At 34.7% G+C, this 12,402-nt stretch overlaps 1 protein-coding gene across 14 annotated transcripts in view; it reads right to left on the reverse strand.

The window, feature by feature from the left end:
* Window positions 1-12,402, reverse strand: part of ATOSA (atos homolog A) — a 116,540-nt gene that overhangs the window by 15,403 nt on the left and 88,735 nt on the right. For 8 of the 14 annotated variants that reach the window (XR_008957140.1, XM_044391014.3, XM_044391015.3 and 5 more), the window contains 4 exons: window positions 10,061-11,906; window positions 7,966-8,085; window positions 4,995-5,074; window positions 4,181-4,289 (listed from right to left, as the gene is read on the reverse strand). Coding sequence is in view for 13 of the 14 variants with exons in the window: in XM_044391014.3 (XP_044246949.1) it covers window positions 4,181-4,289; window positions 4,995-5,074; window positions 7,966-8,085; window positions 10,061-11,906 (2,155 nt within the window). In the remaining variant the exon portion in view is untranslated. The remainder of the gene's footprint in view (window positions 1-4,180; window positions 4,290-4,994; window positions 5,075-7,965; window positions 8,086-10,060; window positions 11,907-12,402) is intronic. The other 6 variants (XM_048219351.2, XM_048219357.2, XM_057306343.1 and 3 more) reach the window with 1 other exon arrangement.

Below are 12,402 nucleotides of genomic sequence, written 5' to 3' on the forward strand. Positions count from 1 at the left end.
ACTGAAAAGGAACACTGGGAGCCATCACGAGCATAATAGTCTGTGTACTGTAAAGTTCAAACTGTGATGTTAGCAATTCTGAAATTCTCAAACAAAAAGCCAAGAATGTAAGACCTATATTATAACCAACCTTCTAATCTCCCTCCTGCCTTGCAATCAATCCAATGCATGTTCTGTTCATTTGACCACTCAGTCTCATGGCCCTAGCTCTCTCCCCACCACCATTAACCTAGCTCAGACCCTCACAACCTCTCCTCTGAACAAGTACATCTTCTAATTAAGTCCTTCCGACTCTAGTGTATCCTCTATATTACCAGCAGAGTTGTTTTTCTTAAAAGATAAAAGTATTATATCACCCACCAGACAAAAAACTTTAGGCTTCCTACTGTCTATCAGATGAAGTAAAATCTTCCTAGCATGGCAGATGCATCCCACCCTATGTTTCTCGACTCATCTCTCCCCAGTTGCAGAGTCTCATGCTCCAAGTCTAACTGATGCTTTCCAACATCACCCATATTCTTTTACTACTTTTGCAAATGTAGTTCCCTGTCTAGAATCCCTTCCCACTCCTCATGTAAGTTTACTTGACAAATTCCTACTCGTCTTTTTAACTAAGCTCAAGTGACAGTTCCTCAGTAAAGCTTTCCTCAGTTCGTTTAACAGAGTGGATATAGGAGGACTGAGTTAATGTCTTTTACAATGATAATTACTCGAGTTTATAAATTACTTACCTATTCAGTTCACTGTAACATCTATAAGTCAGGAACTTTATCATCTAGCTTCGTATTCCTAGCATATATACAATACATGGTAGGTACTCAAAAATGTTTCCTAAATAAAATAAATCTAAAGATGGATAACATTTTCATAGGAAGAGGACATAAAAAATTCTATGGATAAGGCCAATGACCTATATTAGTTTCTGACTTTACTCAGGTTTTTATGACTTTAATACATTAGCATGCATGCTAGGCCCTACTCAGTGCAAAACAAGAAAAGGAAATAAAGGTATGGATTACAAAATAAGAAACAAAACTGATCCAATTTGTAGAAGATATTAGTGTCTATGTAAAAACCCCCAAATAACAACAACAAAATCAATAAAATAAATAAGCAAACTGAGCAAGGTCATAGGCAATTATACACATACGCACGCGTGCGGGCACACACACACACACACACACACACACACAATCACTTGTATTTTGATATACAGCAATGCAGGACTGAAAATTTAAAAACCTTTTCATAAAAAAATTTTTTTAGAGAGAGGGAAAGAGAGCATGCAGCAGGTGGAGGGAGGTGGCAGAGGGAGAAGAGAATCTTAAGCAGGCTACGTGCTGAGTGTGGAGCCCAAAGCAGGTCTCAATCCCATGGCCCTCGAGAACACAACCCAAGCGAAAATCAAGAGTTGGACAGTTAACTGACCATGCCACCCAGGAAATCCTGAAAATTAAAAACTTTTTAAGTATAATTTATAATATCACCTGAAAACACGGGTTAGATATAAATCTACAAAAATGTTTAAAACATGCATGCTGAAAACTACAAAACATCGATGAAAAAATTTTTAAAATAGCTAAATGAATGCAGAGATATACTATATTCAGATATCAAATATTAATATTCTGGGGCACCTGGCTGGCTCAGTTGTTAGAACAGGCGACTCTTGACCTCAGGGTTATAAGTCTGAGCTGCAAGTTGGGTGTAGAGGTTACTTAAAAATAAAATCTTTAAAAAAAGATTTAATATTCGTAAGATGTCAATTCTCCACATATTGCTCTATAAGAATGCAATCCACACAAAATCTCAGTATCGTTTTGTAGAAATCGATAAGCTAACTCTAAAATTTACATAAAGAAGGGGAAAGGAACCAGAAGAGTTAAAGCAATTTTGAGAAAGAATAACATGTTAGACAACTCACGTTAATTCATGTCAAAACGAGAATAATAGGACATTCATGTTCATAAAAATGACACACTTGACTATACACTTCATATCATATATAAATATTACCTCAAAATGGATCACAGCACTAAATGCAAGAGCTAAAACAATAAAACGTTAAGAAAAAAAGTTTCGTGACTTTGGGTTAGGCAAGTAGTTCTCAACCAGGGACATGTGCCAATGTTTAGAGACATTTTTTTTTACTGCTACAGCTGGAGGGAGGGGCAGACAGTGGTACTGGACTCTAATGGCTAGAGGCCAAAGATTCTGCTAAATACCCTACAATGCATGAAACAGATCACATAACAAAGAATTATCTGATTCACATATCAACAGTGCCAAGGTTGAGAAGCCTTGGGTTAGGAAAAGATTTTTCAGATACAACATCAAAATCAAGATCCATAAAAGAAAATAACAAACTGTACATAATCGAGGCGCCTGGGTAGCTCAGGTGGGTAACCATCTGCCTTCGCCTCAGGTCATGATATTCACAGCAGCTTTATTTTTTAATTTTAATTTTTTTTTTTAGAGAGAGAGTGCACCAGTGTGGCGGGGCAGGGGGCGGGGCACAGGGAAGGGCAGAGGGAAAGGGAGAGAGAGAATCTTAAGCAGGATCCATGCAGGGGTCATTCTCACAACCCTGAGATCATGGTCTGAACTGAAATCAAGAGTCAGATGCTTAACCAACGGAGCCACCCAGGCGCCCCTCATAGCAGCTTTATTTGTAATAGTCCTAAACTGGAAACAACCCAAAGATCTAGAATCAGGTGAATGAATAAACAAACTGTGCTATATCCATATTGCTGCAATAAAAAGGAATGAACTCTTGAAACACAGTACAACTGTAAATTAAAAGGGACCTATGAGTTGGACAACCTCAGAACTTCTCTGTATTTTTCTACTGAAGTGAAAATGTATGCATATCTGCACAAATACATTCCAGCGTACTGATCTTTTAACCATCTTCCCATTCCTAAGTTTTTCACATATCAGATGCTCTTTTTTTCCCCTCACAAATTTTCTTGTAATGCAAAGGCTGCATAACAACTGACACTCACAGTGACCTTATGCAATTTTAAAATAATGACAGAGAATAGAGAGTTCAACATCTCTGAAGTGATACCTGGAAAGTGACATGGAAAAGAAATCAATTCACCATAAGTCTTTTCATTTTAAAACTTTGAAAGATAGCCTAAAAATTAAAATTTGGTATTAAAGACAGCATACTGTTAACATATTAAACCATCACAGTTCCAACGAAGCTATATAAATTAAAACTACAAATTTTAAATTATTTTCCCATAAAAACTCACCAAAATGAAAATCACTTTTAATACCCCATTTACAAGTTCATGTTTAAGGTTGTTTTTCTTTTTCTCTTTTTTTATTGATGTGTAGTTGGCATACAATATTATATTAGTTTCAGGTGCACAAATAGTGATTCAATGTTCAAGGTCGTTTTCTAATTAAGGATAACTAATCCCATAATACACTTGATCCCAAGTAGGAATATATATATATTTTAAAGACTTTATTTATTTGACAGAGAGAGACAGCAAGAGAGGGAATACAAGCAGGGCGAGTGGGAGAGGGAGAAGCAGGCTCCCCACTGAGCAGGGAGTCCGATGCAGAACTCGATCCCAGGACCCTGGGATCATGACCTGAGCCGAAGGCAGACGCTTAACGACTGAGCCACCCAGGCGCCCCACCAAGTAGAAATATTCTTATTAAATAAAATAGCACATTATCAGAGACCTTTACCCATTCAATTTTTAAAAAATAATCTTATTTTATAATAGATTCAGATTTATAACAAAGTTGCAAATATAGTTCAAAGAACCATTTGATTTTGAAAATCAACCTCCTTGATCATGAAAGGGCTGCTATCAGCCCACCTCCTCCCTCCTGGGTTTCAGAGCCAGTATTACCATGTAAGGTGTGGTTAAGTCCGTTTTCTGGCTAGATTAATGGACACCTCACTCCACTTTACCTAAGTCTTCTATCTTCCCTACAAAGTACCCAATTCTAGGATGTCACTACCAACAATTCTAACTTCACTTCTTACAAAAAGGAAAGGGTAAAGGTTTAAAAAGAAAAGGAAAGAAGGTGATTTCAAGTATTTGAAATATACAATCCATTCATTTATTTCTCGGTCACAAACAAATGACATAAATAACACCTTAGATCTAGGTTAAGAAATTTTGACTCTTAAAATAATTTTTAAAAACATTACCTCGAAATTTCCTAAGAGACTAAGACTTGTTATAGGTGGAGCACTAGAACTCAGAAATGGTTTTTCATGAATATCTGGATCATCTTCAATGTTTAAACATGGTCGAGGACTATTAAAAAGAAAATCAGCAAATGAACACATTAAGCACAATATTTTCTAATTTACTTTTTGTACAAAATTAAATTAGGAGAATTTGATCAATTTTAATTTTACTTAAACTATAAGATAAAAAATTAATCTTACCAAATTTTAAGATGTGAAATGTCTAGTTTAAAATCCTGATTCAATTTTTGGTCTTTGCTATAGTATTGGACAAAAATATATAAGTAATACCCTAGAAAGTTCCAAGACAGAATTTATATCACATAGTGGCATCTACTAGAAATATATAATGCAGCCTTCTTGTCTTCATTTTCAGTTAAAAAATGAGAATACAAAGGCAAAATTATGTGACTAAAGAAAATAATGAGAGTATTACTTGTCAACATGGAACACACTTCCAAGGCTTTTTTCCTAAAGAAATGTAAGGAAAGGGAGGAGGCAAATGACCAGAAATATTCAAACCTACTTAAGTGTTTAAAACCAATGTGTTTATTATGATGACCAATATATAGTAGCTACTCAAGCTACTCATTGTCTTACTTTCTCCCTTCATCATTAATCATTAATAACTGTGTGTGAAATGTTATTTAAAATAACCAACTAGAAAATAATACTCCTGTTGAAATTGTGATTTTTTAGAGTAAACATCGCACAAGACTAGAAATTAGTGTAATAGTATTTCACATACACAAACGAATTTTAAAATAAATACCTTCTAGATGATACGCTTTTCAGATGCAGTAATGAAGAATCCAAATCAAAGCAACCTGATTGTGTCTTTCTCTGAGGAACCTAAGATCAACATAATCATTAGTGCTATTTAAAAACACTGTAACTTTTTTTCTTGAATTGATAGAATACTTTTCAAATGAAAGCTAAGCATATCTGGCAAATAATAAAACTCCCAAAACACCTTACTCACAATCATGCTCTTTATTACATATTGTTTTTATGTTCTCATTTTATTAACTGGTAGGAAAAAACAGATAATTAATAAAAGCACTTTTACTAGGTTTTGACTTTTTAAGAAGCAGAATTTGTTTTTTTCTAAAACCAAATCTTACGTGGAATCCTAATATATAAAAAGACTTTTACTTTACTTTATTATATGTAGTTGACCCTTGAACAACACAGGGATTATGGGGCACTGACCCCCCCAACCCTCTGCAGTTGAAAATTCACATATAAGTTTTGGCTCCCCCAAAACTTAACTACAAATAGCCTACTGTTGACTGGAAGCCTTACCATTAACATAAATAGCTGATTAACACATATTTTATACGTTGTATGTGTTATATACTGTATTATATTCTTAAAATAAAGCTAAGGAATATGTTATTAAGAAAATCATAAGGAAGAGAAAATACATTTACAGTAAAAAACAAACAAACAAAACACACATATAAGTGAACCCAGGCAGTTCATACTGTGTTGTTCAAGGGTCAACTGTACTTTTGTATTTTGTCAGGGTAATAAAAGATTGATAGCTTTAAAATAAAAAGAAACAAAAAAGAATTAAATAGTGATGGGAGCCTGGGGTCTTGCCAGCTCTGCTGCTCCTTTGTCCATCCCCGCCCCACTGTGCATTTCCAAGAACCCTGGGGCTTCCCAGAGACTAGGATTGAAAAATACTGCTCTGCATGTTCAATCACCATAGTATATACCACATTACATTTAAGACAGCAATCAAACCAGCTAGCTAAAAATATCCTAAAAATGAAAGATTCAGATGTAAAATAAAGGTAAAATCACATATAATATGCAAATTAGAAATACTTGTTTCTAGAATATTCAATATGTATACGTATGAAATATGATACTGAAAGTCTAAACTGTCTCAATATTTCAGAGTTCTACAAGTGTACCATGCTATTTTTTATAGTCAGAACTTAATGTGAAGTTCTCTATCTAAACTCTCATGTCTTCAATTCTGAAAAGTTCTTTACTTCCATTTCTTCTGATACTGCATTTTCCCTGTTCCATCTAGTCTACTTTTTGGAATTCGTAGTAGACTTACACTGAACATCTCATTTTAACCTCTGTGGCTCTTTAGCATTTTACCATCTCTCCTCCTTCCTGTACTTCATTAATATCTGTCTCTCCATTCATTCAATTGCTATTCAGCTGATTCCAGTTCACTGCTAATCCATCTGTATTTTTATGCACACGTGTGTGTGTACACAGGAATTAAAATGTTTCATATTTAAAATTTCGATTTAGTTATTTTTGAAGTACACATGTTCTTACATATCAACCCCTTGTCTGTACCTGTCCCACCAGGTTCAGATATCCTAGAGGGCCATAATTTGCCCCAAATTTGGAGATTTATCCTTCTTTCTCTTACATTATATTATGTATTTAAGGGTTACATTATGTATTATTTTGTATTAAAGGTTATATTCTACACCAGGATTTCTGCATTTGAGGAGGAAGGGTCTGCCTTTATAAACATAGCCCACCATACTAAACAGAAGTCTATAGTGCTTTTTATATCGGTATAATGCTGACCAATTTTTTTTTCCTGATCACTTGGACCTTTTGTAAGCACCCCATAGGTAGGTCAATATTTGGGGTTATTTTAAATGGTTTGGAACTTAACTTCTCAAAAATAAACATTTATGGTCCAAGTTATAAATTTAAGTTCTAGATTTCTTTTCTTTCTTTTTTTTTTTGAAGATTTTATTTATTTATTTGACAGACAGCCAGTAAGAGAGGGAACACAAGCAGGGGGAGTGGGAGAGGAAGAAGCAGACTCCCAGCAGAGGAGCCTGGTGTGGGGCTCGATCCCAGAATGCCGGGATCACGCCCTGAGCCGAAGGCAGATGCTTAATGACTGCGCCACCCAGGCACCCCCTAAATTCTAGATTTCTTATTCAATAATTATTTTTTGAACATAGGCCAGATATTGTATCCTTTCGGTTTACTTAACACAGATAAAGCAACAAAAATTATGTCAGTAGCAAAACATACATGTTTTTACTTCTGCTATGATATTGATCACTTGCCTCAGGTTTAACTGAAATGGCAGGTATAGCAACTAACTCCTGATTGCTTACTATGTGTTAGGAATGATACTAATCATCCTCACCACACTAAAAGAGACAGCATCACCCCCTTTGTAATGGTGAAGAAACTGAGGCTCAGATTACATTATTGAACTAGTGTCACAAATGTCACACAGCTAGGGTGAAGTCAGTGTGACTCCAAAGCAACAGTCCTAACCGTTGCACTCAGATCTACAAAGCTACTTGTAAATGTAGAGTGGGGACATTTATATGTCTCAAAATAAGATGTTGCATGGCTTCCAGGTCAAAGACAACCACAAATTTGATTCCCAAATGACCCAGCTGGTGGTGTCAACCAGCTTCAGTGCTAAGATACAAATTTATTTATACAAACCCACTTGACACTATTAAATATTTTCTTTATATTTAGTAATAATTAAAATATGAGACAAAAAAATTTCAGAGAAATTTTATAATCCTAATATTTTTATTCATGCTTTTAGCTTTGCCCTGTATTAACACATAGTTATTAAATATATCAAAAAATAAAATGTTTTCTAACTGGAAATTTCTGTTAAAGGTATTTAAATTTTTTTCAATTACAATTTGGATAAAATGATTTGTAAACCTTTTAGATGTTTCCAACTTTAAATATGAAATAAGAGGAAAAAACCTTACAGGACTTGAAAGAAGAGGCAACCCAGTTCGAGGATGAAAGGCTCTGGTCGAAGTTCCATCTAAAGAATGAAAATTATGTTTCCGCCAGACACTTGAATGTTTCAGTGGTATAGTCTTCTGCTAGGAAAATAATTAGATTTAATGGTAATATTTAAGTAATTTTTGGTTTTATTCTTATTCCTAATATGTTCTGAGGTATGACATCCTTGGAGGTGAAGCTAATGATCTACAGATCTGTATCTCTACACACACACACACACACACACACTTTAATCAGAAAACAATGTCTAAGTTTTTTCTAAGATACTGAATAAATTCAAATATTCTAAAGAAACTATGTCCAAATATAGTTGTCTTATCAACATATGGTCATATTTATAAATACTTAGACTCTAACATCTGGTAAGCTAATAATTGATATTTTTAATTTGTGAAAAAAACAACTACTCGCAGGTAGAAAAAATAGAATATTCTGAAATATAAAACTATGTTAATATTAAGAGCCATTCTCAGAGCATATAATTTGGCAGAGCATGATATAGAAATACAGTAAATGTGAATCTAATATATATATATACATATACATATACATATATATATATGTATATATATAATGCAGTTACAGTACCATGTTTTTGAAGTGATACAAGAAACAGGCTAATTCTTGAGAATTAGACAAGTTTTTTTTTTTTTTTAAAGATTTTATTTATTTATTCGACAGAGATAGAGACAGCCAGTGAGAGAGGGAACACAAGCAGGGGGAGTGGGAGAAGAAGAAGCAGGCTCATAGCAGAAGAGCCTGATGTGGGGCTCGATCCCACAATGCCAGGATCACGCCCTGAGCTGAGGGCAGACGCTCAACTGCTGTGCCACCCAGGAGCCCCGAGAATTAGAGAAGTTTAAACCCAAACACCAGAAATTCATAAAAACACATGAAAATCAGAAAAGACTCATTTGTGTCCTGGCTCTGCCATTTGCTAGCTTTGTGACCTTGGACAAGATACTTAACCTCTCCAAGCTGAGGATCCCCATTTGTAAATTGGAGTTAATAATAACACCTAACTTCATAGCTTAGTGGAAGGATTAAGTATGCCATCTTGTGTAAAATATTCAGAAAAAGGCCTGGGCACTTAGTAAATGTTCTATGATTATATTTAAAACAAGAACATGAAAAAAATAAATCTTGAAAAGTACTATGGCCAAATGAAGCCACCCTATTAGGTACCACAAAGAATCATGAAAAGCTAATTGTTTTTGTGACAATTATAATTTTAGGAAATTGGAAACTATCATTTGATTAAATCCGTATGTTAGAGAACTAATTTTAGTGATGAAGAAGAACTAAGGTCATTCAGATTTGGATCAAGGCAGTTAAGAAGTAGTTTTCCATATAACTGAGAATTAAATTGGTGATAATACTTAGAGAAATAAAGGAAATTTAAGAATAACAATCTTCTAAAGTTAAAAGATGGTTTGGTAGAAAGTTAAATAAAATGAAAATAACTGAAGTATCTTATTTACATAGTGCATGGAAGGTTTACAAAATAATTTAAAATCAGTTATTTGATTGTCACAACTGAGGATAGGCACAAGGGATCGATCATTCTTATTTTAAAACTGAGGATACTGAGGTTTTTAAAAGATACATGACTTACTCCCGTGTGACTTAAGGACCAAATTGTGAAGTCAGGACTGGAACCCAGGTATTCTGACCAACAGCCTAGTGATTTCACTACAGATATTCTTAAAATCCTTAGCTGAGTGGTGGCATAACACAACAGGCACACTGTATTAGGCCAGAGCTAACAAACAATACGTTAAGCTAATGAGTTTCATTTCTGACTATTTACTCTCCAGCACTTGTCCACAGTATTAAAATAACCAAAAAAGGGCATGAAGACTTTGTCTAACATTTGGTCTTAAGTGGGGTATTTTGAAAGGATGTTAATACTCCTTTTATTGCAGGCTTATTATAACAGACTGTGTACTATAATTAACGGGTACCTTGGGCCTTTAAAACTAGAGTTCCTGTAAACAAAATTCAAACCATAATAAACGTTTGAGAAATATATTTGAAATATTACATGTTACCTACCAACACCTCTGTAGTTTTCAGTTGTTCACATGTAGACAAACAGTTTTTTATATTCTTTCTCTGAGAACAGTTCTGTGATTTTTCATCAATTGTCTCTTCTTTCTTATCTTGTTCATTTTTCAATTGGTCTGGCTTTTTGCATTTGAAAACTTCATTATCATTGAGATAATTTTCTATACTATTAAGTTGAATATTTTGCTCACATGTCTTGGGCCTTTTTGAGTCTTTATTTGAGCAGTTGTTTTCATGTTTGTTCAAATATCCAGACATTTCCAACATAGTAGTTTTTATTTTTGAGTCATTTTTCTTGGAATTCTCAAGTCGGTGATTGTTAAAAGATTCTGGATTACAATTTTCATTTTTTATTATTTTTTCCTTATACTTATTTGTACAAATCTGTTTATCAATACTGCTGCAATTTGAATACTGTTTATCAAGTTCATTGCTAATTTCTTGCTCCTTAAATCGACACTCAGAAAGTGTATTTTCCAATCTAACTGTCAAATCTGAGTTATTTTTTTTGCAGTGAGGCATATTTGAGGGAGTCAAAAAATCATTAGCTTTGTTCTGTGTCTCTTGAAATGTATTTTGAATGATTTCACTAGGATTGTCCTGATACAGATTTCTTCTTACTTGAGACTTCAAAGAGGACTTGACTTTACTATTACATTTAAAAGAGCTCAATGATTTATTGGGTATTAAGTTTTCCCCTTCACTGCTGTCTTCTAATAAGGAAAATTTTGTATTAGAAATGGAAACGGAGGTGTCATCCTTGTTAATCTTCAACAAATTTTTGTCTTCATACAAACTCCTAAACACTTTAGAAGGAACCGAACTGGAGTCATGCACGTTGAATGACTGCCGGGATACACGCGACGCTGTTGGATCAATGTGCTCCAAGTGCTGAGCAATTCTTGCGATAACATCTTGCCGCTCCTGGAGTAAAGAGCCTATCAAAGGATTAGTCTCGCCAACAGACTGACGAGAATAAAGACCATCAGAAATGCCAGCTGCACTTCGAGGAGCTTCTGGTTTTACTTGAATTTTTCCCTCACTGGTATCTTCTGAGGAGGTAAGCTCTGCACTACCGAAAGAAATGGAGAACGTTTCTTTACATTTTCTCACATTTTCATTTTCTTGCGAAACCCGGAAAAGTTTTGAATGAAGTGAACCAGACTGCTGCATATTAAATGGATGTCCAGAAACATGTGAGGTGCTTGGATCGCAATGAATCAAATGCTGAGCAATTCTTGCAATAACTTCCTGTCGCTCCTGAATTAAAGAACCTATTAAAGGATTAGTCTCACCAACTGATTGCCAGGAACTCTGGCGGCTAGAGACACTGGAGTCAATCATTGAAAATGATTTTAAAGTTCTCACTGGTGTTCCATGTGACTTTTTATCTCCTTTACCACTGAAGCCCAGAATATTGGCTTGACATGTTCCACAGTCAGATTTACTGCCAGTGCCTGGATACAGTTTGACATTTTTGACAGCTGCAGTATATTCTGGAGTTGTGCCATTTTTTGCATGCAATACGCTTTCGGGTGCCATGGTCCAAGATTGTTTGCTACACAGACGCTGTGAACTGCTTGTACTACATAGTTCTGCTTCATTAGAACTGCGGTGCTGATGGGCTTTGAGTTCATGTTCTTGAATTCTTTTCTCATAAAGGCCAATATTAGTGTGAATACTACAGGTCAACACTGGGTAATTAGATTGTCTGGGCAAGGACTGAACGCTGACTTTCAAGGCCACATTGTGAGAAACATTGGGAACAGGAAACACATGTTCAGTTGGAGTCTGTGAAAAATTCCACTGCAGGTCTACATCAGCAGCACTGATTCTAGAATCATACAGAAAGATAGGGAATCAATGGATTATAAAACTTATTACTGTATATCATAAAAAATTTTAAATAGTCAAATATTTATCTTTGTTTACATTAATTACTGTTAAAGGGAAGTAAAAAGGCTTTACATTCAGCTACTTTACCATGCATGTCATTTTTATAAAACCAATAAAAAAAGTACAATAGTTTATGTTTAGAATAGGGATGATCTTTTTAAGAACACTAGCTATTTAATCATTTAGGCTCAAGAATATTGTAAGTTAGAGTGATCTGTCAAAACAGGAAAAACAGACTTTGTATTTACTACTAATAAAAGGATTCAGCTAATTCTGTTGTACAAGGTGATTAAGAGATACTCTCTATCTCATGACCACCTGCCCACAGAGACAATTAGATAGCTGTTCAGCAACCTGTAAATTTATAGTTTTCAAGATACAAAAATTAAGTAAGTCTACCATTATGGAAATTCAGCAGCCCAGAAAGTTTTTCT

Source organism: Ursus arctos, unplaced genomic scaffold (genome assembly GCF_023065955.2).
Source record: "Ursus arctos isolate Adak ecotype North America unplaced genomic scaffold, UrsArc2.0 scaffold_36, whole genome shotgun sequence".
Classification (NCBI taxonomy): domain Eukaryota; kingdom Metazoa; phylum Chordata; class Mammalia; order Carnivora; family Ursidae; genus Ursus; species Ursus arctos.